General features: G+C 69.8%; 1 protein-coding gene across 15 annotated transcripts in view; it reads right to left on the minus strand.

Moving 5' to 3' along the window:
• The window catches only part of BRSK2 (BR serine/threonine kinase 2), a 40,731-nt gene that overhangs the window by 2,892 nt on the left and 11,110 nt on the right, over positions 1-26,729 (minus strand). For 6 of the 15 annotated variants that reach the window (XR_016219060.1, XR_011383474.2, XR_016219073.1 and 3 more), the window contains exons 2-20: positions 15,212-15,306; positions 14,741-14,826; positions 13,011-13,151; positions 12,728-12,844; positions 12,598-12,631; positions 12,421-12,489; positions 11,893-12,039; positions 10,443-10,474; positions 10,033-10,197; positions 9,834-9,931; positions 9,598-9,748; positions 8,108-8,173; positions 6,741-6,801; positions 5,895-6,102; positions 5,605-5,653; positions 3,189-3,312; positions 2,393-2,573; positions 2,147-2,236; positions 1,906-2,000 (exon numbers count right to left, since the gene is read on the minus strand). Coding sequence is in view for 11 of the 15 variants with exons in the window: in XM_089311707.1 (XP_089167833.1) it covers positions 1,915-2,000; positions 2,147-2,236; positions 2,393-2,573; positions 3,189-3,312; positions 5,605-5,653; positions 5,895-6,102; positions 6,741-6,801; positions 8,108-8,173; positions 9,598-9,748; positions 9,834-9,931; positions 10,033-10,197; positions 10,443-10,474; positions 11,893-12,039; positions 12,421-12,489; positions 12,598-12,631; positions 12,728-12,844; positions 13,011-13,151; positions 14,741-14,826; positions 15,212-15,306 (2,000 nt within the window). In the remaining 4 variants the exon portion in view is untranslated. The remainder of the gene's footprint in view (positions 1-1,905; positions 2,001-2,146; positions 2,237-2,392; positions 2,574-3,188; positions 3,313-5,604; positions 5,654-5,894; positions 6,103-6,740; positions 6,802-8,107; positions 8,174-9,597; positions 9,749-9,833; positions 9,932-10,032; positions 10,198-10,442; positions 10,475-11,892; positions 12,040-12,420; positions 12,490-12,597; positions 12,632-12,727; positions 12,845-13,010; positions 13,152-14,740; positions 14,827-15,211; positions 15,307-26,729) is intronic. The other 9 variants (XM_070060580.2, XM_089311577.1, XM_089311502.1 and 6 more) reach the window with 3 other exon arrangements.

Consider the following 26,729-nt stretch of genomic DNA (forward strand, 5'->3'; position numbering starts at 1 on the left):
GGAGGCGTGGCCAGGAGTGGGGTGGGACCTTAGGTGGGCATGGCCAGGTGTGAGGTAGGACCTTAGAAGGGTGTGGCCAGGAATGGGGTGGGACCTTAGGAGGGTGTGGCCAGGGATGGGGTGGGACCTTAGGAAGGTGTGGCCAGGTGTAGAATGGGACCTTAGGAGGGTGTGGCCAGGGATGGGGGGACCTTAGAAGGGGCATGGCCAGGAATTGGGTGGGACCTTAGGAGGGTGTGGCCAGGTGTAGAATGGGACCTTAGAGGGGGCATGGTCAGGAGTGGGGGAGGGGCTGGGTAGGGCGGGGCCCCAGAGAGGGGAGAGCTAGTTGTGTGGGGGGTTCTGAGAGGGGAGGGATGAAACTTGGAAGACAGCAGGGGGCAGGCCCTGGGCGGGGAGGGGAGCCAGGCGGGCTGTGCAGGGTCCCCTAGGTCTGCCCTGGGCCTGGGACAACCATCCCACTCGGTCCTCACCTGGCACCTGCAGCTCCGGCACTCCCTCCCCCAGCTTCCCTGGCTTCTCCCACCCTCGGGGGCCTGGGGTGTCGGCGCCGGGCTGGGCTGGGGTGGCAGGCGAGGGGGCCCCTTACGGCCCTCCCAGGCCAGCCGCAGGGACTCTAGGATGGGTGGTGCCTCTGTCCACCTCCTGTGACGGCTCTGGGCTCAGCTCACTGGACAGGAGCACACAGGGAGACGCAGAGTACTGGGGAGTGCGGGGGTGACTGGGACAGACTGGGCACCTCTGGCCCAAGGTGGGGACAGACGGGGCCCACAGTGGGCACCCAAGAGGCTCAGAGCTCCGAGGTGGATGGGTTGGGCTGCAGAGTGCGCCCAGTGGCCAGGACCACAGGGGCCTTGTCCAGCACGTCAAGCAGTAGGGGCCAGGGGATGTGGCATCTCGCTGGGGAGGGGCCTCACCCTGGCCAGGAGCAGAGCGTGGGAGCTCACTGGGAACAGGAGCCCCCTGGGAAGCACACAGGGCCCCATGTTCCCTGCTGCCCCGCAGGACGCTGGGCTGGCCTGAGCGCTGCCCGGTGCTGCCCCGGCCTCAGCTCCCCCTGCTCAAATCGGGGGGCTTACAGGTGCAGGACGCTGACAGCATGGCTGCCGCCGCCGCAGCACTAAGCCCCTGGCTCGCTGCCCCCGCCCTCCGTGCCAGCCTGGCTCCTGGCTGGAGGCCACTCCTCGCCCCCAGGGCTGGGGCGGGCCAGGGTGACGGGGTCTGGAGCCCCGCCCCCGGGGGTGACGCGGCAGCGGCCACAGGTGATGGGATGAGGATGGAATGACCACGGCGGTGGCTGGGTGGGGCTGGGTGGGCCAGCCAGCTCTAAACTCCACACCCTACGCAGGCACAGGGGGTGGCAGCTCTGGGGACAAGCAGCCCAGCCAGCTGCGGGGGCTCTGCTGGGGTTGGGCCGGGGCTGGGCCAGGGCTGGGCCTTGCTCCCCCCATGACCCCGTGTCACGCCACGTGCACACAACCGTCACCCCACCACCCCTGCACCCAGGCCCGGCTCATGCACCTGCCGTGGGCCTCCCTCCTCCCCCTCTCCCCCGGGACCCAGGCGAGCAGGCCTCGCCCTCTCCCCTCCAGATACCCGGTGGCAAGGCTCCTGGCCCTGTTGGCTCTAGGCCTGGGCAGTCCTCCCTGTGCGCCCCCTTCCAGGCCCAGCGGGGGACCCCTGCTCTGGCTGGGGCCTCGGGCCCTGTGGGGCTGCAGGGAGCTGAGCAGCCCCGGTCCCCTCCGGGTGCTGCGCTCGGGGAGCCTCGGCACGGGGCCTGCTCAGGCTGCCCTGCGTCCGGCCGCCTGGGCGCCTGTCCAGGGCCAGGACGGGCGAGAGTCCTGGCTGCGGCCGGAGGCCCTGCCCACAGCCCCTCCCGCCCCGGCAGCAGGCCGGATACCTTACCTGCCAGCGTCAGAGGCTACTCTCGTAGCTGGTGGCCACCTTCTGGCCTTTAAGCCCAGCGCCCCAGCTTAGTCCTGGCGCTGGCGGGGGGGGCTCTACAGTGGACAAGAGGCGCCCTCAGTGTGCTGCGGCCGGGCCTGGGCCCTGGGGCGGAGGCGGGGGCGGGGGCCCCGCTCCCTGAGGGGTGTAGCTCAGAGGGCCAGGACGCCGCACCGCCCGTCGGCCGCCAGCCCCGGCTCACCTGGCAGGTGCGGGGCGCACGGCTGCTCGTGGGCGCTCAGCAGCTGGGCCTGGATGGTCTCCACCACCCTCTTGAAGCGGCGGCTTGGGCCTGCGGGAGAGGGTGGGTGAGAGCAGGGCCGGGGCGGGGCCTGTGGGAGAGGGCAGGTAAGGGCGGGGGTGGGGGCGGGGCCTGTGGGAGAGGGCGGGGTAGGGCGGGGCCAGGGATGGGGATGCGAGGCCCCAGACACCTCCAGCCAGGGCGCACCAGAGAGCAGCGTGAAGGTCACGGAGTAGATGCCGTTTTCTTTGTGGGCCTCGCTGCCCTCCGTGTAGGTGATGTCCACCTGGAACTTGACCGGCTTCTGGAACACGGCCGGGCCTCCGGTCGCCTTGTACTCAGCCCGGAAGCTTGTCTGGGAGATGACGCTGTGGCCCAGGCTGGGGATCTGTGGGCGGCACGGGGTGGCGTGAGGGGCTCCCAGGTGACCACACCCATCTGGACTGAGCCCAGTGTAGGTGGGCACTGGGGCAGGAGAGGAGCTGAAGCCCCTGCCCCCATGGCCTGCACAACCCGAGACAGAAGATGGGGTGCGGGCAGGAGGGCACGGGCGGGGCCTTGCGGGCTGGGCCACTTGGGGGTGGGACATGGGCCCCTGGCAACGCAGGAGCAGCCTGGAGGGGGGGCACGCAGGCCGCAGGGGCTGGCTGGCCAGGGGCCCGGGGAGCCTCACCTGCAGCTACAGTGGCCACGGCTCAAGGGGCAGAGGGGCCAGGTGGGGGGGCCCCTGCGGGTTGCGTGGCCATGGTGCCGTGTGGCCCCAGGGACAAGCATGCGCCAGCGCGGAGGGGTCAGGCTCGGCGGGGGACCCTGTGAGGGTCCTGGGGCTGGTCTCCCCTCAGCTCCCCTCAGGGACCACTCCCCAGTGGCTGTGAGCTGGCAGAGCGGGGAGGAGGCCGAGGAAACAGGCCCCGAGCCCCTGGGGCCTCTCCTGGGGTGCTGCCGCAGGCCCCTGCTGGGCGGCCCCCCACCCGTCGGCCGGGCCCACCCCAGCATGGCCTACCGACAGGAAGGCGTGCACCACATCGGCCTTGATGGAGCTCAGCGGCTTGTCCTTTATCACCACAAAGATCTGCTCCTCCTTCTCCAGGCTGATGAAGTTCCCGAACCACGACTTCTTGGCCAGCCTGGGCAGGGTGCGGGGGGGCTATTAGGGTCCCGGAGCCTCAGGTTGGGGCTTCTCCTCCACCACTTCCCACCGCCTGGACGCCCCCAGCCCCAAGCCTGACCCACTCTCAGCCCAGCCCGGCCAGCTCAGCTTTGGCCCTAACCACAGCCCTGCGCCTGGCCCCCAGGCCTGTGCCCAAGCAGCGCTTGCTGGCAGGGGAGGACCTTGCCCCTGGCCGCAGGGCTAGTTTCGGGGTAACACCTGGGGTGTATGGGCCGGTGACAGCACCAAGGACACTGGACAGGCAGCCTCGCAGCCCTGGGCCACCCTGGTCCTGGGGGACAGGTGGCCACGTGGCCACTGCTTCCTGGCTGCTGCAGACCGGACCGGACCTGCCGCTCCCAACCGTGGACAGGGATGGCAGCTGTGGCAGAGCCCCTGGGCCAGGGGAGCGCCTGTCCAGGGCAGGTGCCCCGTGGCACAGCACATGTGGCACATCTCACGCGTGTGGCACAGCACACGTGGCACATCTCATGCGTGTGGCACAGCACACGTGGCACATCTCATGCATGTGGCACAGCACACGTGGCACATCTCATGCGTGTGGCACAGCACACATGGTGGTTCACACGCTGCGCCCAGCACCACACCGTGGGTCAGCCCCTACCCTGGCACCGTTTCCTCAGCAGCTCGGAGAGTCCCGCTGCCCCCGCCCCGAGCCGCCAGCCCTCCGGCACCCTCCTCACCGCACACCTCCTGCCTCGCTTTCTAAGCCCAGGCACCTCCCCGAGGTGGAGCCTCCCCCACGGGAGCCGGAAGCCCCTCAGGAGAGGGTGGAACTGGGACTTGCTCCGAACCGAGAGCGCGTCAGAAGGCCAGGGCGCCTCTCCCGTCCCAGTGAGACCCTAAGCAGAGTCGGGGCTGGCCGGGGCCCGGGCCGTGCGCCCCGCACCTCCTCTGCCTCACATGACCAGGCAGCCTCTCTGCCCGCCCTGGGCAGTGGGCCTGGAGCCGGTGCGCGAGGCAGGGGGCCGGTGAGTCCTGGCCCCAGAGCTTCCCCGGGCTGCCCATCTCGGAGCTGGTCCTCTGGCCGCCACAGCCACCCCTGGGCAGGTACAGCCCGGCTGTCACGCGTCCTGCCCCGGAAGCTCCTGCTGGCTGATCCAGCGCCCACGGCAGGGTCTGAGCCCAGAGGTGCCCGGGGCATCTGCTGGCCAACTATGGAGTAGCCACAGAGGGGTCTGCGCACGCCTCTTCCCGTGAAGCCTGACGGGCCCGGCGTGGTGGAGGCTGTGCTTGGGACCCGGTGCTGTGGCCCCCGTGGGAGCCAGGCCTGTGCGTCTGGGAGCAGCAGGAAGACCAAAGGGGCCCAGGCAGGGGCGGTGGAGGTGCCCAGGCTGGGCGTGGCCCTGAGGGTATTTTTGGATGGGATCAACATGTAAGCACAGGTGACCTCCCTGCACCACGTGACTGCCTGTGCCACGTATTCACCCTGTACCACGTGACATGTACCATGTGACCTCCCTGTGCCACGTGAGCACCTGTACCACGTGACCTCCCTGTGCCACGTGAGCACCCTGTACATGCCCACCTGTACCACATGACTATCCTGTGCCACATAACCACCCAAACCATGTGACCTCCTTGTGCCACGTGACTGCCCCACACCACTCCCTGCCCTCCACCTATCAGCAGAGAGAAACCGAGGCTTCCCAAAGAAGGAGACCCCGGCTGAGCCCCGGTCTCTGGCCTAGCAGCCCCCTTGCAAGCCCGTGGCAAGAACCGCCCCCGCCACGCCCCATCAGGAGCCGTCTCGGTCCCCGGCCAGTGAGTCAGAGAGGAGGCAGCGCTCGGAGAGGACCCGGGGCCCAGGCCTGCAGGGCGTTTCGCGAGTGGAAGGCAGGCTGAGGCTGTGCTATGGTGTGCAGAACCCAGGGCGGGTGGTGGGTGTGGCACACAGCAGGGCCCTCCCCGGCGGCCCCTCCCCCTGCCTCTTACAGGGCACCCCTCAACCACCAAGACACTCAGCAGCCACCAGGGCCTTCGCAGAGAGTGGAAGGAAGGTCTGGACGCTGGGCATGGCCAGGGTCACTGCCCCGTCCCCTCACGGCCCGGGGTGACTGCCACCCCTGCTGTGTCCCCACCCCCAGCACGTCTCCCCCTAAGCACAGTGCCCCCCGCAGCTGTGGCTTCTGCGTGGAGCAGGGGGCACCCGCACCCACCATCCCCACACAGCTGGGATTCAGAGTGCATGGGGGCTCGGGCCGAGGACACACGCAGGGCCCAGGGACCTAGAACAGGGGACACTCACTCTGGGGACGACTCCGGGGTCAGGTTGGACATCTCCTCTGGCGTTGGAACTGTGCACATGGGGCGGGCAGGAGAGGGGCATGGTGACCGCCGTGCTCAGCCTCAGCCACCCTGCCCCCACCCCCGGCTGCAGTCCTGCCAGGGACACAGGGCACCAGCCCACCGCAGCTCCTGGCCAGAGGCCGCGGGAGCTGTCCGGCCTCCGGTGCTGAAGTTGGGCCGGGCCTCTGCACCCGGCCCTCCAGACTCCAGCACAGCCAGGGGCCACCCAGAGGAGGGCGGGGCGCTCACCTTGTAGTTTCCGGCGGTGGAAGCGGGGTGAGCCCAGGAAGCTGTTCTTGATGGAGTTGAGCCGCGTCCTCCAGGGCACGCCGCCGACGCTGGGGCTGGACGGCGGCGTGGGGTTGGGCGTGCCGGCCGGGCTCTCCTTTGGCGTGTGCACGGGCGTGCCCTTGGGGGTGGGGAGGGGACTGCCCCGCGGTGAGGGGTGAGGGGTGACCTGTATGGTGGGGACAGATTTGGTGTTGGGTCCAGTCCCGGAGGGTGGGAGCCGGGCAGGGGCCGGCTGGCCAGGGGGCGGGGCCAGCTGGGGGCCGGCCGGGAGCGGGTCCGACTTGGTGCCCTGCAGCGGCTTGTCGGTCAGCTTGGCCTTGCACGGCAAGGTCTGGGTCTTGGGGTTGGGCCGCAGGGCGGCCTGCGGAGGGAGGAGGTGTCCGGGCTGCGGGGTGCTCCGGCAAGCTTCAGGCTCCACGAAGGTGGCCAGGGGGCAGGCCACAAAGGGGGGCTCGGGGGGCGGGGGAGGCAGCACAAACTTCCTGACGGGCTAGAGGGAGCAGAGCAGGCCCAGGGGGCGGGGGGAGGGAGCGGGGAGCCGCCATGCACGTGCACCCGCCGGCCCCGCCCCCACGTGCACAGACACCAGGAAGCAGCAGGGTGGACCAGGGGTGGGAGGCAGGCAGGCAGCGGGGGAGGATGCGGGGCAGCCAGGAAAACCAGTGACAAACGAGAAAACACAAAACAGAACAAAAGAAAACGTGCAGTTAGCAAGAGCAGCCCGGGCAGGGCAGCCAGAGAGCCTCGGCCTGTGTGCGGGGCGGGGCCCCCTCCCCCCGCACCTGCGGCAGGCGGGGCACTCACCCGGGGGCTGCTGAGGGGGCTCGTGGAGAGGCCCGAGGAGGCACCGCTGATGGACCGGGACCTGAGGGTGGCAGGCAGGCGCTGCGACTCAGCAGGAGGGGGCGGCAGGGGCCCGCGGCTCCCTCCCCACCCCGGCAGACCCGCGGACCCGCTGAGGCCGGCGTGCGCCCTGCCAGGCTGGCCGGCCGGCCATGTGCAGCCATGCCAGGGCCTTCTTGCTGCCCACGGCCCCGTCAGCAGCTCTGGCCCCGGCATGGAAAGAGGCACAGGGACGGGCAGGGGCTTCCTGTGCAGGGAACCCCGCCCCATCCACAGAAGCTGGGTCTCCCCGCCACGCCCCTGCCTGCCTGAGATGGTCCCTCACAGCTCAGCCACAACAGGGCCTGGCATGTGAGCCACCAGGGGACCCCAGCCAGGGCCCTCCGTATCCATAGCAACCCAGGGGACAGGGCAGGGCAGCCCACAGCCCTCCTGTGCTCAGACCCCAAGGGCCTGGGTGGGCCAGGCTGGTAGACGCCGCCAGCAGGACAGTTGGGCCTTGCCCAGCCACCACACAGCTCAGCTGGAGGACTGGGCACAGCCAGAGGAGGCCGCCGGCCAGAGTGCCCAGTGCGGCTCAGGCAGCAGCCGCCTCCAGGGCAGGGACTTGCCTCTCGCCAGGACAGGCTACCACCACACCCCCTGCCGGCCTTAGGACAGAGGACGGAACAGAGCAAAAGGCCACCCCACAGTGCCCACCACCAGCCAGCCAGCCGCAAGGTCAACCCGCCCACCCACAGCGGGCACCGGGCGGAGGGAGCTGGCCCCTCGCCGCCTCCTGGGCACCTGTAGGCAGTGGGGGTCCAGCTCCCCAAACCCACACAGGCCGGGAGGCGGGGAGGCAGCCAGCAGCTAGGCCCAGGGCCCGGGACACCCGCCAGAGCCGAGCGGGAGCTCGTCCCGGAGGGCAGCTGTGCCCTGCGGCCTCCTATCTGGCCTGCAGCTCTCAAAGGCTGCAGGGGAGGGGCGCACACAGCACGGGCTGGCTGCGAGCTGGGGCAGACCCCTCTGACCCTGGCACCGCCTGCCCCCTCCTCGGTGCCTTCAGGTGGGCACAGGACCCACTCAGGTCGGGCCAGCCTTGCGGGCAGGAGGCCACCCCAGTACCCGGGGCCAGCAAGGCCCACTGGGCACGGGCCAAGGGGCAGGCAGCCGCACAGGTCCCGGAGCTGGGAGAGCCGCCTGGGTCTCCCAGCCCTGGGAGCCTCCCCGCGCTGGACGTGGGCGCTGGCCCTGCAGCCCACCCCGCCCCCTCGCCTTTGGAGTCGCCGACGGGCTGGGCGGGGTGGGCGCCTGGGCTGGAGGCAGGTGGCGGGCAGGGTGAGTACCTGTCTTCTTTGCTGAACTGGGGATGGGCCTCAGCGATATCCAGGCTCTTACTGAACACTGCCTTACTACAGCAGGAACAAAGCAAGAGAACAGAGTTACCGCCGGGGCCGCCCTGGGACCCAGACCGGGGCAGCCAGGGAGGAAGCCGGGCAGGAGCCTGGGTAATCTGCTGGAGCCCGGAGGGTGCCCGGCCCCACCGCCAGCCCCCAGCACCCCTCCAGCCACAGCCAGCGGCCAAGCCAGGAGCGGAAGTGGGCTGGGATGAGCCAGGGCACTAGGCCTCCCAGGGACTCGGGGAATCCCGGCCACAGGGCTCAGGATAGGAGGGGCTCAGGGTGCCGGGGCTGTGGGCAGGACGCTGCAGGAGGGTTAGCGTGAGAGCGTGGCCGGGAGGGGCCCCCTGCCCTGCCCCAGTGCTGGGGGTGAGGTGCAGTGGGCCACGGCTGGCCGGAGGCATGGAAGGAGGCCCCAAGGCCGGGATCCCCGGTTAGAGGCAGAAGCAGCCCTGTTCCCTGGGGGCCCGGCAGACTCCTCAGTAGCCAGTCTGGCCTGTGTGACGCCCACCAGCAGAGAGGGCAGTGGTGGGGGGTGGGGAGGAAGCGGGGCAAGCTGCAGAGCTGACCACGGACAGCCAGTGGTGCTGGAACGCCCTGTGGCCCCAGGAGACAGAAGCCCCACTGGCTGAGGGAAAGTCGGGGCTTGTCCCTAACAAGTACAGCTGGGCACCAAAGATCTGTGGCCAAGGATCTGTGCAGCCCAGCCCCACCCCCACCCGCCATGGCTCTACAGGACTGGGTACCCCTCCTGCCTCCAGGTCCTGCTCTCAACCCCAGAGTCCACACCCCTGCCCACACGATGCCACGGCCACCCAGACACTTCGTGTTAAACCAGCTGGCTGGCAGCTCAGAACACAGTGTGTCCGGTGCCCGGTTTAACCAATCATAGCCTGGCCTAGCCCAGCCCAGCCCAGCCCAGCTCAGCTCAGCTCAGCCCAGCCCAGCCCAGATCAGCCCAGCTAAGTCCAGTTCAGCCCAGCCCAGATCAGCCCAGCCCAGCTCAGCTCAGCTCAGCCCAGCCCAGCCCAGATCAGCCCAGCCCAGCCCAGCCCAGCTCAGCTCAGCTCAGCCCAGCCCAGGCCAGCTCAGCCCAGCCCAGCCCAGCCCAGCCCAGGCCAGCCCAGGCCAGCCCAGGCCAGCCCAGCCCAGATCAGCCCAGCCCAGATCAGCCCAGCCCAGCTCAGCCCAGGCCAGCTCAGCTCCGCTCAGCTCAGTCCAGTTCACCCCGGCCCAGTTATGCCAGCTCGACCCAGGCTAACACAGCAAAGCCAAGTCCGGCTCAGCCCCGACGCTGACCAGCACAGAGCAGTCCAGTGACCCAGCACCAGTGGGCAGAGGACAGTCAGACAGCCCAGGGCACCGGGGAAGGCGTCCACGCTGACCCCGGCTGGGGCACCAGGTGGGCAGGGTAGGGCCCCCAGGCCGGCACCCACCTCTGGCCGTGCTGGGCCATCTCGATGGCTCGCCGCGCGGGCACGGGGGAGCCGCCGTCCGTCCCGCTGAGCACCTCCATGGATTTGCGCTCCGGCCGCCGCTTGCCGTGCCGGTTCAGCATTGGGGAGTCCACGCGCTTCCGGGGAGGGTCTGCACACAGAGGGGCGTCAGGGCCAGGAGGCCCGCGGGGCCGGGGGGGGGGGGGTGCTGGGGCCGGCCGGGACCCCGCCCGTACCGATTTCATTCCTGGGGGGCAGGTCCTCGTCCTCGTGGCTGGGGTACCTCTCCTTCCGGTCCAGGAGGAGGAAGTAGATCATCTTCTCCTGGTTCTCCCTGCAGGGGGGAGAGGGAGCCCCGCGGGCTGGGTCGGGGAGGGCCGGGCCGAGCACGCGCCCGCCCGCCCGCCCGCGCGCGTGCCTGCCGGCCACACGCACTCCTCGGACAGCAGGTCCTGTAGCAGCTTGTTGCGGTCCCGGAAGCAGCCAAGTGAGTGCATGCTGTCCAGCACGTCGGGGTCAATGTCCTCCAGGCTGGGCAGGGAGCGGATCTGCACCTTGCGGGGGATGGGCTGCTCGGGCTCCGGCTCGTTCTTGCCCCCTCTGCGGGCGACAGGGCACGGGCCGGTCACTCACCTCCCGCCGGCCCAGGGCTCCTCCACCCCCACCCTGAGGCGGCCGGGGAGGTGGGGAGAGGCCGGCCCTGCTCCTGTCCCTGCATCCGGCCCCTGCAGGCCTCCTGCTGCCCCCGCGGGGCGCGTGCAGGGGGCCAGCCCTGCCTGGCCGGGGCCCTCCCCGCCGCCTTCCTAGCTGGCCCTCCAGGCCGAGTGGGAGGGAGAGCTACTTACATATACCATGTGTGTTTCTGAATGTGTTCTAGCTACAAGGAAAGAGAAACAGGGTGTTAGTACGCAGGACAGCCCACATTAGGAGGTGAGAGGGGCGGGCAGCAGGCAGGGCCGTGGGGCCAGCAGGAGGGTGCTGGGGAGACAGGGAGACAGGTGGGGGCGGGCCTGGGGAGCGAGGCGGGAGCAGGGGGCAGGGGCCCTGCGGCCCCCGCGGGGCACCTGTGCTGCCTGGCCAGGCCCTGGGTCGCCCCTGGGGCAGGGAAGAGGGGAGGGAGCAGGAGGGCTGGCCCGGGCGCAGGTGCCAGCAGGAGGCCGAGGGCCCCCAGGCGACCGCTGCGTCCCCACCCTGACGGGACAGCTTGGGGGGAGGCGGGGGGACGGTCCGGGGAGGGCCTGGCTTCCTCACGTGGACGTGAGCCGTCCTGCACCTTCCCTGTCCTGGCCCTGTGGCTGATGGGCTGGCTGCCGGGGAGCTGGCCACACTGGCCACGCTGGGCTTGTCCGGCCCAGCCCGAGGCGGGACGGCGGCCAGGGGACACCTCGCAGGACTCCCCCGAGGGCTCCATTCCACTCCCAGGCACAAGTCTGCCGGACAGCTGAGCACGGCTCTACACACCTGTGCACCCACACACACCTGTGCACACATTCACACACCTGCACACATGCCCACACACACCTGTGCACACATTCACACACCTGTGCACACGCCCACACACACCTGTGCACACATTCACACACCTGTGCACCTGCCCACACACCTGTGCATGCATCCACACACACCTGTGCACATCTAAGCATACCCCCACACACCTGGGCACATGCCCACACACCTACACACCCACACACCTACACATCTGTGCCTGCCTCCACACACCTGTGCACGCCTCCACACACACCTGGGCACATCTAAGCATACCCCCACACACCAGTGCACACGTACCTGTGCACACGCCCACACACCTGTGCAATATACCTGTGACATGCCTAGACACTTGCACACCACACACACCTGGGCGCCCGGGCACACGCACGCGCACGGCCTCCCGGGCGGGGCGGGCGGGGCGGGGGGGCGGGGCGGGGGGGCGGGGCCGCACCGTGAGGCGCCGCGCGGCGTCCACCTCGATCATGCCGCGCAGCAGGCTCTGGCAGTCGGGGCGCCCGGGCACACGCACGCGCACGGGCCTCCCGGGCGGGGCGGGGGGGGCGGGCGGGGCGGGGCGGGGCGGGGGGGGCGGGCGGGGCGGGGCGGGGCGGGGGGGCGGGGCCGCACCGTGAGGCGCCGCGCGGCGTCCACCTCGATCATGCCGCGCAGCAGGCTCTGGCAGTCGGGGCGCCCGGGCACACGCACGCGCACGGGCCTCCCGGGCGGGGCGGGGGGGGCGGGCGGGGCGGGGCGGGGCGGGGCGGGCGGGGCGGGGCGGGCGGGCGGGGCGGGGGGGCGGGGCCGCACCGTGAGGCGCCGCGCGGCGTCCACCTCGATCATGCCGCGCAGCAGGCTCTGGCAGTCGGGCGGGATGAAGTGCGGCATGTGGAACACGCCGCGCTTCACCTTCTCCAGCAGCTGCCGCAGGTTGTCGTCGTCGAAGGGCAGCGCCCCCTGCAGGCGGGCGGAGGGGCGTGGCTGAAGGCCGGGGGCGGGGCGAGGGCGGGGCGAGCGGGCAGGGCGGCCCAGGGGCGTGGCGGGAGGCCCGGAGGCGGGGAGAGGGCGTGGTTGGAGACCCAGGGGTGGGGCAAGGGGCGTGGCTGAAGACCGGGGGCGTGGCGAGGGCGGGGCGAGCGGGCAGGGCGGCCCAGGGGCATGGCGGGAGGCCCGGAGGCGGGGAGAGGGCGTGGTTGGAGACCCAGGGGTGGGGCAAGGGGCGTGGCTGAAGACCGGGGGCGTGGCGAGCGGGCAGGGCAGCCGGCACAGGAGGGCGGCCCGGGGGTGTGGCGGGAGACCCGGGGGCGGGGCGAGGGCGGGGCGAGGGGCGGGGCTCACCACCAGCAGCGCGAACAGGATCACGCCGCAGCTCCACACGTCCGCCTTGCGGCCGTCGTACTTCTCCCCCTGCGGACGGCAGGGCCCGGGGCGTTGGCGCATGGGAGCAGCAGAGGGTCTGCGAGGCCCCTTCCGCCCACAGGGTGCCCATCGGGGGCTGCGGCCGCGGCTACTTACCCGGATCACCTCCGGGCAGGCGTAGTGCGGGGATCTGAGGGCGGAAGGGGCAGTCAGGGGACGCGGCCCGAGGCCCAGCAGCCCGCCCGCCCCCCTGCGCCCCCGGGGCAGACCGCGCGGCGCCACCCACCCGCAGCTGGTCTCCAGCAGGCTGTCCCCAACCTGCAGCGAGGCCATGCCAAAGTCCGCGATCCGAATGTTATTCCTCTCGTCCAAGAGCAGGTTTTCCGGCTTCAAGTCCCTGTGGCTGGGGAGGGGGACCAGGCCAGGCTGACCCGGGGCCCCTCCTCAGAGCCCCACTCCCCCAGCCCGGGGAAGTCACAGGCGGAGACCACCTCTGGAGCCTCGGGCAGGGGCCCTGGGCTCAGGGCGGCGGCCAGCCTGGGCCCGGGCAGCGGGGGGCGCGCGCGCACCAGATGGAGTGGCTGTGGCAGAAGTCCAGCGCCGAGATGATCTGCCGGAAGAACTTGCGGGCCTCCTTGGGGGTCAGCCGCCCCTTCTTCACCAGGTAGTCGAAGAGCTCCCCGCCGGACACGTGTTCTAGCACCAGGTATCTGCGCGAGCCGGACAGCGTCAGGGCCCCGGCCAGGTGGGGGAGCTGCCGACCCTCCAGGGTGTGCGGGGCCCCCCGGCCGGCCCAGGCTGGGCCCTCCACCCCGCTCGGGTCCTGGCCCGGCTCCTGCGCTGCCAGAGCCCACCGAGCCTGTGGGGGTGGACGGGCAGGGGCTTGACATTCGGATCCCGGCACCTCCATTGCAGCCCAGCCCACGGCCCTGTGGGCTGCCAGGTGCGGGGGGCAGAGGTGTGGGGCGGGTTGGCATCCAGGCTCTGGCCAGGAGGGGGACAGCGTGGGTGCTGCCCCCCAAGATGGGTCTGAGAAGTGGACCCCACGGAGGGTGTCACTCGGCGTGCGTGAGGGTGGCTGCTGGGACGTGGGAAGGGGGAGGGGCTGGACTCTCCGAGCAGAGGTGAGCCTGGCCTGGGCAGGAATCAAGGGGTCAGTGTGAAGTGAAGCCCCTTGGGCAGAAGTCCGTGGGGGGGTGTCCCCCTGGACAGGGGTATGGGGACAGTGCCGGAGCCGGGGCAGGAGGGGCTGGTCCTGGGGCTGAGTGGTGCCTGCTGGACTCTGTGCCCACCCAGGGGTCACACATCTGCAGCCAAGCCCCCCCCCCCGGCACCTGGGCAGTCCTGGTCCCCCACTGCCCTGCCTGCCCCGCTCAGCCGGCCTCCCCAGAGCATGCTCCCCCTCCAGCCCGACGGCCCGGCTGCCTGTCCACAGGGCTCACGTGGAGCTGAGCGCTCAGGCCAGTCCCCACACTGTGTGTGCCGTGGCTCTCAGCCCCGGAGGGCACCCCCACCTGTCCCACATCCGGGCCGGCATCGGCTCAGTGTTGTCCTGGCCACGCACCTGTCACACCAGGCCCCCACCGCGCGGACCCCCGCCACTGCCTCCTCGGCTGCCTTAGCCCCTCGCTTTCCTCCCTAGGTCAACGCCACCCCCCAGCGCCAGCCCCCAACCTCCTGCCAGCCCCTCCTGCTGAGAGTGCTGTGGGGAGGGACGGGCGCTAACGGGACCCAGAGTCCGGCCCCCTTGCCCGCACCTAGCCCATCTCCACGGCCCTGCCTCTGACAGGACCTGGTTCCAATGGCAAGGCGGGCATGGGGGCCTTTGGGGTGGGGACGTCTGGGTCCCCTTGGGCAGCAGCCTTGCCGGACAGCGCCCTCTGTGGACATGTCCTGGAACTGCAGGGCTAAGTACAGTGCTGTCAGGACCCCAGAGGGCCTCGGGGTGCAGCTGCCCTGCTTTCTGGGGGCCCCGTCATGTCGCCCCACAGGGAGCTGGGGTGCCCGGGTCAGCCCTGGTGGCGATGACAGGTGCAGGAGGCAGCCACACCCAGCAGCAGGTATCTAGGCCGGGGGGGGGGGGGCGGCGACAGCGTTTCTGCCCAGGACCCCAGCCCCTCCTGCGGACGCACTGTCCCCAGGCTGGTGTCCAGGTCGCAGGGGTCCGGGCAGGAAGCAGTGAGCGCACAGCCCGGGCCCAGACCCTCCTCGAGGACAGGGGCCCAGAACGCTGGCCTGGCCTGGGCCCTGCCCCGCGGCCCCCCGGCCAGCCCAGCCCTCCAGGCCCAGCAATACCTACAAATATTTTTTGTTCTCGTAAACGTCGTGGAGCTTCAGGACGTGGGGGTGCTCGATGAGCTTCAGGATGGCGATCTCTCGCTCCACCTGCAGAGACAGAGACGGCGTCGCTCACCGGCCCCGCCCCGCCCCACCCACCTGCCGAGACAGACAGCGTCGCTCACCGGCCCCGCCCCGCCGGACACCGGCCGGGGCGGCGCCCAGCCTCATCCCCAAGGACAACCAACCCCCACCGCACAAGGTCCCCAGTGGAGAAGGCCGGGTGGGAGAGTCCCCGGGGCCCCGCCCAGCTCCAGGGGACGGGCGCCCAACTCCCAACAGGTGGGCATCCTCAGAGAGCCCCCGGGGCCCCGCCCAGCTCCAGGGGACGGGCGTCCTCAGACTCCCTGGGACCCCGGGGCCCCGCCCAACTCCCAACAGGTGGGCATCCTCAGACTCCCTGGGGCCCCGCCCAGCTCCGGCGGGCGCCCACCTTCATGAGCACAGACTCGCTGAGTTTCTCGCGGTTGACGATCTTGACGGCCACCTTCTGGCAGGTGACACAGTGGATGCCCAACTTCACGAGGCCTGTGGGGGCGGGGGGAGGCCGTGCTCAGCTCTGCGGTGCCCACCATGGCCCCAGCCACCGTGCTCCCCCCACACAAGGCCTGGACCCCATCCCTGCTGCCCAGGGAACCCCAGGCCAGCCGGGCTCCCGAGGCTGCTGCCCAGCTCGGCGCCCCCTAGGCCTCCAGGTATCCTTAGCTGGCCAGACCCCCAAGCCCATTTCCCCACATCCCCAGGCCCCAGCCCCTGCACCTGAGCCCCCGCTCCACGTTCACCTGGCACAGGTGTCGGCCCCCTCCTCCCGGGACCCACCTCTGGTGTCCCGGGCACACGGAGCTCGTCAGTGTCACAGGGTCCTGGTCACCCCTACCTGCCCTGTCTCACGGGCTCCCCCTGCTGGGGTGGGGGTCCCACGGCTGGGAGGAGGTGCTCGCCCACCTCCCCAGTGCATGCAGTGCCCGGAGCCTGGTGGGCTCCTGTGGACACCACATGGACCTGCCCGACAGTCACGCCTGTGGTTCTGGGCTGTGGCCTGACCACGAGGTTTCCGCGCTGGCGGGCACATGTGTGTGCGTGTCTCCTTCTCGGTGGGTGTGGGGAACAAACACGAGAAACCCACAGTCCAGTCACACAGCTGCATTGAGCCTCCCGCTGGGCGTCACCACCTGCGGCTGCACCAAGTCCCAACCGCCCGAGTGTGGCGTCTGCTTTTGCAAGCTCAGCTTTCCTTCCTGCTCCCCGACCAGCTCCGTGGGGTCCTAAACAGAACCCCCAAACCCCTGCCTCCTGGGCCTCCAGGTTGGGCTCCTGCATGTCGTTGGGGGGTCCCCTCCCCGCACACCTGGGGTCCTTGCCCAGGCCTTCAGCAAATGTCCTCAGGTGCAGGTGCCTCCCTGGTCAGCCTGCGAGTTGCGGGGGCTGGGCTTCCCCTGGACCACGGCAGGGCACAAGAGCTGGGGGAGCCCTGTGGGAGCTGAGCTGGGGGCTCAGGGGCTGTGTTTGCCCAGACAGGGACTCCTGCAGGCTGGGCACCCTTGATCTGTAGCAGGAGGAGGCAGGGGTCTCCATCACCTGTGATCCAGAGCCCCCCCCCCCCCCGGGATGCACCGCAGGACGCCAGGCCTGCGCCTCCTCCCGGGGCCCTGGGACAACACCTGATGCCCCCGCGGGCTGTGTGCCCCCAGCCAGCAGCACAGGACTCAGGGAGAACACCCCGTGCCGCCACCCAAGTCCCCAGACGAGGCAGAAGGCAAGAGAGGCCTCCTGCAGCCCAGCCGTGCCACGCCCCGCACGGTGCAGCCGACAAAGGGCAGCAAGGGACACCCCCAGGCACCATGGGCACAGCCCCCGGAAGGTGCCAGCAGCATCCCCGAGGCCGGGGGCCCCGGCACGGGCCCAGATCCACGTTACCCTGCATCTGCACGAGTCCCCGCAGGGCACGGGGTTCAGTTGTTACAGCCCCAGGACGGCACAGGCCAGCTGACCACAGCAGAGGGCCCCAGACAGGGACAGTGTGCACACGCGTGCACACACACACACACGCTGCGTGTACACACGTATGCAGCACACACACCAGCGTACACATCCTCACGATGGAGCTAAAAGACGCACGTGGGGAACGTGGCACTGCCTCCAGACAAGGGCAGGACGGAGGCACCACGGGCAGCGGGAGGGGCAGCGCTGCCCGCTCCCAGCTCCGCTCCTGGGCCCAGCGTCCTGCTGACGTGCACCTGGGGGCATCGGATGATGATTCACGTTCGTGGGTCCCAGCCTGGCCCAGCCCTGGCCGTTGTTGCCATCTGGGGAGCGAGCCCGCGCGTGGAAGACTCCCTCTGTCCCTTCCTGCCTTTCAAATAACTAAAAATAGGAAAGTTTTTTTTTAAGTTGTGAGCCTTGGGCCACCCCAGGCCCACCTGCCTGAAGCGGGTCACAAGAACCACACGGGGCGCTCGCCAGCGCTGATCACAACAGGCCCTGCCCGGCACCGCGCTCCCCCGCCCACCCTGCAGATGGGGGAGCCCCCCTCCACGCACAGGGGCTCATTTTCCAATTGTGACTTCCTCGCTAATCGCCGTCTCCGCACAAACACAGCTCGCACGCACGCAGGGGGAAAGTATATGTTGCCACTGATAATTGCCAGGGCCAGGCTACGGCCCAGGGGGTGACAGGCGGGGAGCTTCCGGGGGTGGGGAGGCTGCGGGTGCCCGAGCGTCAGCAGAAGTTAGGAATCAGCCTGCATGTGTGCCAGGGGCCTGGGGAGCAGCCCAGCACCTCACACCGCCAAGTCCTGCCCACCCCCAACACCTTCACAGAGGGGGGTTCCCAGCCTCCCCGCCTCCCAGCATCTCACACCACCAAGTCCTGCCCACCCCCGACACCGTCACAGAGGGGGGGGTCCCGCCTCCCAGCACCTCACACCGCCAAGTCCTGCCCACCCCCAACACCTTCACAGAGTGGGGGGGTTCCAGCCTCCCCCCCCCAGCATCTCACACCGCCAAGTCCTGCCCACCCCCTGACACCATCACAGAGTGGGGGGTCCCAGCCTCCCAGCATCTCACACCACCAAGTCCTGCCCACCCCCGACACCGTCACAGAGTGGGGGGTCCCAGCCTCCCAGCATCTCACACCACCAAGTCCTGCCCACCCCCGACACCGTCACAGAGTGGGGGGTCCCAGCCTCCCAGCACCTCACACCACCAAGTCCTGCCCACCCCCGACACCGTCACAGAGTGGGGGGTCCCCCCTCCCAGCATCTCACACCACCAAGTCCTGCCCACCCCCAACACCGTCACAGAGTGGGGGGTCCCCCCTCCCAGCATCTCACATTGCCAAGTCCTGCCCACCCCCTGACACCATCACAGAGTGGGGGGTCCCAGCCTCCCCCCCCCAGGGGAATCCTCTCTGCCCAGCGCCAAGTGGGCTGCCCAGGCTGATGACACTGGGTGAGGAAACCCTGGGAGGGATTCCCCGAGTTCACACCCGGCAAGCCCTCTGTCCAGGAGAGGCAGGAGGAACGGTGGGCAGAAGTGGATCCCAGCCCGAGGGCAGACTGCAGGCCCTGCCTCCCGGGAGACACCCGCCCGGCCCGGCAGGTGCATTTGCTCCGGCACACTCTGCAACCTGGCTTAGCCCAGGCTGAACGGCCGGGCTCCCTCTCTCTCAGGTCCAACAGGACGCCCTGCCCCGTTGCACCTCGCTCGCTGGCTCGCCACTCCCGTCTGCCTCACGCCTCAAGTCTTTCTTACACAGATAAGCGCGTCTGCTCCCCCATCTCCAGGCCAGGAGAGACAGAGGTCAAAGGGACCCCGAGGAGTGGCAGCCTCCCCTGGCAGGGCCCAGGAGCTGGGTGTCTCCGCAGGGCAGCCAGCCACACTGATCAGGGGAGAGGGGGCGGCAGGGGGCTCTCGGGGGACCCCAGGGTGGTGGCAGGCAGAGCCTGGCTCCCTCTGACCACAGGGGCCCTGGGCAGCTGTGATGGCATCCGGGGACCTGGGTGCAAGCGTCCCCTGGCTCCCTCCCTCCAGGGCAGAGTCCCTTTGAAAAGACCCGCAGGGGGGCCCTGAGCCCTGGGGGCTGCAAGCTTGCTGTGCGGAGGGTCTCCCGGGGACCCTGCTCCTTGGTGTGGGTAGGGGTCTGGAGGGCAGACGACAGCACAGGCCCTGGGGCAGCGGCAGCCCCTGGGGCTCCCAGTGAGGCTGGGGCTCTCGGGGCCCCCAGCCACCGCGCACGCCAGTCACAGGCAGCACCCGTGCCTTCTGCTTCCCGGAGCCCTCCCCAAGGAGTACAGAGCCACACCCTCCCAGGGCCCTGGGCACTCCCCGTAGCACCTGTCACAGCCTTGCCAACCCCACCGACACACAGACGGGGGCTCAGCCCCTCTCGGCATAGGTGGCTCCAGGACATATCCACCACGGGGCCGTGTTCACCTGCTTGGGCAGGAGAGTCCTGTGCCTCTGTCCCAGCTGCCCACATCCCTGCCACCAGTGCCCACCCTCTAGCAGGACCTCGTCCCACGTGACCAGAGCCCCCAGCCCCCCAGGGCCTTGCCTGTGCATCACAGGGTCTCCGCAGACCTGGCCTGAGGCCAAGAGGCCGGGACTGGGCCTCTCTCTGGGAGCACAGCCTGGCTCCCTGCCCCCTTCTCTAGAACGGCTCAGCCCTGTGCGTCCTGTAGCACCGCGACCCCCAGCCTGGCGGTGCACCCAGCCCCAGCTCTGCAGGGGGCCCACAGACCCTGGGGAAGAGGTAACGGTGCTGACCCGGCCGCGGCAGGAGCTGTCCCTGGGCCTGGGATGGACAGGTGGGCCCCTGGGCCCCCACTTCCCCTCCCCGTCTACTGCTTGTTTCTTGCCATCCACTCACTGACCCCTCCCCAGCCTCAGCACTGGGCTCCCACCCCCACGGAGTCCGCAGGCACGGCTCAGCAGCGGCTGATTGAGCTGCTCCTGCGCCAACCACAGGAACACGGCCCTCCTCCCCGTGCCTCCCCAGCCACCATCTGCACACAGAGACCCCTCCCCCACCTCCCACCACCTCCGCCCCTGCCTTAACAGTGCACGGGAGTCAGCTCCGCCCCCAGAGGCCAGTGAGGGGCGTGGGAGTGGAGAGAGCTGGGGGAGGCGGTGCTCTGGGGAGGAAGGCGGAAGAGGCCGTTGTCCTTGGTGCTGAACGTGGCCGGCGGGGCAGCAGGGCCCAGCGTGCGGAAGAAGGAACCAGACAGGGGCAGGAAGCCCTGGTAGAGCCCAGCCTGCGGCACCTGGCCCTGGGCTGTGGGAGTGGACAGCGGAGCCCTCCCCTGGGGTGCTGGGGAGTGAGGCTCCCCCGGGGTAGGGGGTAGTGCTGAGCTGGAATCGGGTGGCAAAGCGGCACCCTGCTCCAGCAGCTCCCCGCAGTGCCCTAGGGGTCACGAGCGACCGGAGCCACAGCACAGCCAATGGTGACCCATTTTCCTCGGCCTCCCTGCCGCGGGCACCGCTGTTTCTGTCACCGGCTGTGTGGGCACCCATCTCCCTGGAGACAGGGAGCCACTTCCTGTGGACTTCCCACACAGTGTCTCTGCAAAAAGGGATCCTTGCGGCTGGACACCACGGGCAGACCTGCCCACACGGGTGGCCAGGCAGGATGCTGACGCTGGCGGCCCCCGAGAAGGGCTGACACCCCGGCACCAACACGCAGAGAGCGGAAACGGACCCCAGGCCGCTGCCCCGGACAGCCGCGCCGCCTGCCGCACGGGCTGTGCCGAGGGCTGCTCGGTGGCAGCCTCACCAGTCACTGCGCCCCACCCCGTGCCTGAGCCCTTCGGGCAGCGGCAGGCAGAGGGTGGGCGGTTCAGAGCAGTGTCCACGCCGCTGGCCTCAGACCGAGTTCTCTGTTGGGTTCTGTGTCTGGGAGGCAGCAGCTCTGGAGGGAGGGGCCTGGGGCTGGACACGCCCTGGGAGGTGTGGGCTCCGGGCAGTGGGTGGGCAGGCTCGGCCAGAGGCCCAGCCACACCACCTTGGGTCCCCACAGAACCCTGCGCCCCTTTGGAAGGGGAAACCAAGGCAGGGAAGTGGGACCACCTGCTCAGGAACCAGCTGTGCAGGCCTCGAGGCCCCTTCCCCGGCCCCTGCACCCCTCACCCCCAAGCTGGCCCAGCCCCAAGCTGGGTGTGGGCCTGGAGCGTTGGTGACACGGGGCAGAGGTGGTGGAGTGGGGGGTGCACAGGGCCTGCAGCTGTGCAGGGGCCAGGGAGCTCCTCCAGCCCCTCAGGACCTGGGACAGCTGGCCAGGCGGGGAGGAGCCCAGCAGTGAGCCCTGCCCCGCCGCCCAGGGAGAGCAGGTGGCCAGCTCGGGGCCAAACCGCTGGCCCCACGCTGGCCACACCCTTCACCTCCTAGGGGCCGTGACCCTGGGGCACTTGTCTGCCCCACCCCCGGCACAGGCGAGTGCCCCCCGCTGGCCGGGAGCTGCCCGCTTCCCCAGCCCCGAGTCCAGTCTCTGCAGCCAGGAGCCCACCTCCACGCAAGACCCATGATGGGGCTCAGTGTGAGCGAGGACCCCCAAACACAGTGGAGTGGGGGGGTTGGGGGGGAGGGAGGGGATGGGGCAAGGGCCGCGGCTTCCGAGCCCACCCACACGGAGGAGTCCAGCCTGGAAGGGTCCTCCCTCAGCCAGGGTTGGGGGCTCGTCCCCCTGCAGGGCCGTGCTGGGAGGAGGGAGTCCCTGCTCCCACCCATTGCTGGGGGTCCGGCCAGCAGAGGCAGGCAGAGCCCCACCTGGTCCTCAAGACGCCCCCTTCTCCCCACCCCCACCCCCTTGGCCTCCTCAGCTTGGGGGGCTCTACGTGCACTCGGAGCGGAACCTCCTGCGCTGAATGACGCCAGGAGCCCCTCCCCCTTGCACCCTCTCTGCGGGGGGCCCCAGGCCGGAAGCCCCTGACCCGCAGCGGGAAGGCACCCAAGGTCCCCCAGGGAGCCCGCCTCCCCCTTCCTCTTCCCAACACCTCCTCCCTGGGGGTGAGCCCCCGCCCCGTACCCGCAGTCCCAGCTTCCTGCAGGGGGCAGGCGCGGGCTGGACCTGTCCCCAGGCAAAGTCAGGGGATCCCCAGGCTGAGCCCAGAGCCCTCTCTCCTGCAGGGGCTGGGAACTCAGCACTCACCCACAGGCCCCACTGAAGTCCCCCTCTGCCCTGCACTGGTAGCAGCCCCACCCCCGCTCAGGCCTGGGCCCGAGGGGACCCTCCTGGGGACACAGACCCACCCCATCCCCTGGTGCCCAGGCCCCTGAGAAGCTGAATTCCCTGGGCACCTGCAGGAGGCCACGGGGCGCAGGCTGGCACGGCTCTGAACTCAGCCGAGGACGGGAGCGGAGGAGCGGGGTGTTCACCAGGCAGGTGAAGAGGTGGGGGGGCACCGGTCCCAGGACCTTAAGGCCCAGGTTCCGAGACGGACTGGGGTGGAGACACATCCCGGGGCGGCCCTGGGGGGTGGTCCAGACCGGGGCCTGCAGGGTGGCTGCCGGGGCACATCCTGGTGAGCTGAGCCACGGATCCGCCTCTGGGCTCGAGAGGGGGTCTGGCTGTGCTGAAGGAACCTCGGCACATCCGAGGAGCCCGGGTGCTGGGGTCAGGGCGGGGCCTGTGGTCTCCGGGGCCCCAGGGGTGCAGGCCGGCCTCAGGGTGGGCTGCATAGCCAGCAGGAGCGCTGCTGAGGGCGCGGGTGCCAGGAAGTCACAGAGCAGCCAGGGACAGGCTGGCTGCAAACGTGTGTGCACACACGCCTACACTCACGCAAATGCATGTATACTCACACGCATGTACGCAATGTGTGCTCGATGCGTGTGTGTGCACGCACATAGGTTTCTGCATGAACATGTGAGGTACGCACACACAAACGCATGGGGCAGGAGCCCGCCCCCAGAGGCCCAGCAGGCACCTCGGTCAGCACAGCACGCGGCCACTCTCAGTGGACAGAGCACTGCGGCCCCGGGCGGGGCGAGACAGGAAGTGGCCCACAGCAAACAGACTTAACAAAACTCCCTCACTGCCCGAGGGTTTGACAGGCGCTAAGTCTATAAGGCAGGAAGCCGACAAGAGGAGGAAAGCTCCCAGGCACTAACAGCTAGCAGTAACCGGGAAACTGGAGAAACGGAGTGGGAAACAAGAGAAGAAGCCGAATGAGGCAGGCGAGACCAGGGAGCCCAGTGCTGGCCCGGCTGGAGTGCAGAGCGTGGACAGGGCCGAGGGGCGTCACCCAGAGGCACAGCGGCTCCTCAGGGACAGAGGCCCCACCCCCGCCCAGCACAGGCCTGGAAGGTGGACCCCTTCATTCTCTCATTCACTCGTTCATCCTCCCAGCATGCAGCGCTCCAAACCCAGCCAGAGATGAAGGAGCCCTGCTCCGGCCACACAGCCACGCGGCCGGCACACTCGGCTGCAGGTGCCCAGGGGCCGCCCAGTCCTGACCCACAGGAAGTCCCGTTCGGATCCAGCTGGCCAACCCCACGGGACGGGCCCGGCGGCAGCAAGGGAGGCTCCTTCTGGGGCCACCATCCCTGCTTCTGCCTCCCGTTGGACACGTGGCCACTGGCACGAGAAAAAGATGGCAGAAGCAGGCCATGGATGAGCCAAACCCCAGATCTTCAGCAACGGGTCCTACGGACGTGTTAGGACGACAGGTTATCAATCGGAAGAAAAGTTCAAAACCAGGAATCCCCGGGGAGGGCTCGTCAGCAGGGGGCGAGGGCTGGGCAGGTGGAGACAGAGACACGGAAGGAGAAGCAGGTGGCCCCGGCCCAGCCTGGCACACTGGGAGCAGCAGTCCCATCCGGCAAGGGCAGCCAGGGCCGCACCGTTGAGAGCACACTGGAATGTCGGCCCACGGGTACACGGGAGGGACCACCGAAAACCACGCGAGGCACGCTGCTGAGCGGAAACCCTAGGGGCCGCCGGGAACCACGTGGTCCCATCAGGGGGCGCCCGTGACATGACATCCCCACCCCTGCCCCAGACGCAAGACCCCAGGAGACAGCGGCGTGGTGGACGACACAGAACCTCACACCCAGCCAACATCCGCTTCAGAGTCAAGGAGAAGCGACGGCACCACAGGTAGGCCGAGGGGCTGCCTCGCGAGCCGGCCACGCCACACCCACGTGCAGGCAGCCCTGGTCTGGAGGGAGGTGGCGCCCGGCACCACAGCAGCTCCCTCGGAACACCTGGCTCTGCCAACGCCTTGACCGCAGAGACGGACGCAGGCACAGCCGCAGAGCAGCGGGGCTGGGGCCTGGGCTCGAGACACTGGGGGCAGCTGGAAGGAGGTCCTGGCACACTGCCAGCCTTGGCCGGGCCCAGCCCGGGCCGGCCGTGGTGGCCATTTGGGGAGTGAGCCAGTGGACGGGGCTCTCTGTCTCACGAACAAGTTCAGGGACAGAACTGTTTGGTCGGCTTGGTGAACCCACCTGCCTGCCTGAGCACCACCCGGGCAGGGCCTCTCACATCCTACAGGGAACGCTGGGCAGGCCGACCAGGGAGGGGTGCACGTGGGGCACCCTGTGGAGCTTGGGGGCCACGCATCCCCGGATGATAGCCACTGCTGTGTCCCACAGGCGGACAGGGCCCTGTCCCCACCGCAGAGCCACCTGGTACAGGCCAAGTTTCCAGATGTTTCACCAGGGGGCAGCTGCCCAGGCCCGCCCCCGCCCCGCCCCCGGCGCTCCCCCACCCCCAAGGCCACGTCCTGCTCACCCATGGACACACCAGGCAGTGAGGGTCAGGGGTGCAGCTGGAGCCGGGGGCCGGCCTGGGATGTGATCGGATGAGCACCTGGAGACCTGGCTCTGCCCCGTGCTGGTCGGCCCTGGGCTCTCTCCAGGGAAGCAGAGGGGGAAAGCAGCTGGGGTCCACTGGCAGGGGCATCCTTGTGGTCAGTGGTCAGACACGGTAAGGCCGGTGCCCAGCAGGGCCCTCTCCCCACCCCAGGGCAGGGCCACAGCCCTGACCCGGGCTCCCCCGCTACGCAGCCGACCCCAGCTCAGGGCTGTCAGGGGACGCTGGCCCTAACAGTCTACAGCTGTGGCCCAGGGCTAACACCGGGACCCCAGAGAAAGGAAGCTCGGATCCACGTCCAGTACTTACGGGAGGGTCAGCCCGGGCCTGGGGGAGCAGCCCACCAGCCCCAAGCCAAAGACCCCAACCCATACCCAGAAGGTTCCCCTGCATGTCTCCACCCCAGCGGCCTCACACAAAGCCTCCCCCTCCTCCTCCCTGCCAAACCTCCCTCTGTTGCCATGGTGATCGCAGCAGACAGGCAGGCAGCATCCTTGTCGGCCCCGCCCCCACCCCAGCCATTGGCCCTGAGCTCTGGGCCCAGTGAACACCTCCTTTTGCCCACGAGGGCATCTGAGGCCTCCCCCCCACCAGCTCAAGGGAGAGGGGCCCAGCCAGGAGGAGCAGCCACTGCCCAGCGCCCCCAGGCAGGCGGGGCCTGCAGGGGAGGGGGTGGGGCCCAAGCAGGGGGCCAGCCCTGGGAGACACCACACCTGCCACCCCAATCAACCCCAGGGAACGAGGGCCTAGAACAGAAGCCACCTCTTCCTGGCCCTGCAGCTGGGGCCTCCCGAGACGCCGCAGTCACGGCGGCTGTCGGCTCACGACACAGGGACTCCACGTGGAACTCTGCCAGCACCCCGGCACGAGGGGCCCTGGGGAGCGGCCCCCACGGCCCTGCCGCGGCTGTGCCTCCTCCAGTCGCTGTTCTGAGCAGCTGGGAGGCGCCCCGAGACCCGAGACGCAACAGCTGTCAGTCTCGGCTGCAGCACAGGGACTCAGCCCAGCCCGGAGGGCCTGCGCCCTCCACAGCCCCTCGGCTCCGCACGGCCTCACGGGGAGACGCAGGGGAGACTCAGAGCCCGCTGGACGCCGAGCAGGACGGCAGGCCGGGGTGAGCAGAGGGAACGGGGCTCCCATGTGGAAACAGCTCTGGGCAGCCACTTAAGAGCACACGACGCCCGACTGGGCTTCTGTGGGCCAGTGTGGGCCAGGCCACCCCTTGAAGAAGCAGCGCTCCAGAGAGAACGAGACACCTGCTGAGGGGCCCACCCCTAACGGAGAGCCATGGGAGCCCCGGCCCCAGGCGGGAAGACAGCAGGGGCACGAGGGCCCAGCCCCCACACCTGCAGCCCCTCCTGCCTCGCCCACTTCCAGGCAGCCGGGGGCCAGGGTGGGCAGAGCAGGCAGGCTGGGTGATGCACCTGGGCCGTGGCTCTCCGGGCCCCGCCTGCCCACAGGTCAGGGCCACAGCAGGACCGGGAGAAGCTGGTCTGAGGATGTGTCCTGCCTGACTCAGCCTTGGGGGGGTGGCCGTGGGAGCCCCTGCCCACCCCAAACCTGCAGTGCTCGGGGCTCCCGGTGGGGAGGTGGCACCGGGCTGTTATCATGGTAACACACCCCCAACCCTTCCGCTGGCCCCTGGGTAGGGAGTGACGTCACTGCACCCCAGACCTCCTCCCTGCCCCCACATGCAAAGCTGGGGTGCCCCCGGGTGTGGAATGGACGCAGGCAGGGGCTGTGGGGAGTAGAACCATGGGCTCCACCACTGTGCAAGGGAACAGAATATCAGGCACTGGGGACACCTGGGTTCCTGACCCCCCACCTTCCTGAGCCTGCACGCAGTGTGGGAGGGGTCCCCCTTCCTCCTCGGCACAAGAGCGGCCTCTGTGTGCACCCACAGTGAGGACCAGGGCCCTCCCCTCCCCCCCCCCAACACCCCAACATCATCCCCTGTAGGGACCGCCCTGAGCCAGGCAGGCTCCTGTCAGCCACCAGGGGCGGGCATCACTCCCCAGGACGGGCCCAGCCCCCGGGGAGTGGGGCTGACCCGAAGGCTGAGGAGGGGCGGGGCCAGGAGACAGGCGCCTGTTCCTCCCGCACAGGACAGCCCGGCCACAGCCCAGCCGCTTTCCTGGGGCTCC

The sequence above is a fragment of the Oryctolagus cuniculus genome, chromosome 1 (assembly GCF_051225735.1).
Source record: "Oryctolagus cuniculus isolate XC-2025 breed Fujian yellow rabbit chromosome 1, ASM5122573v1, whole genome shotgun sequence".
Classification (NCBI taxonomy): Eukaryota; Metazoa; Chordata; class Mammalia; order Lagomorpha; family Leporidae; genus Oryctolagus; species Oryctolagus cuniculus.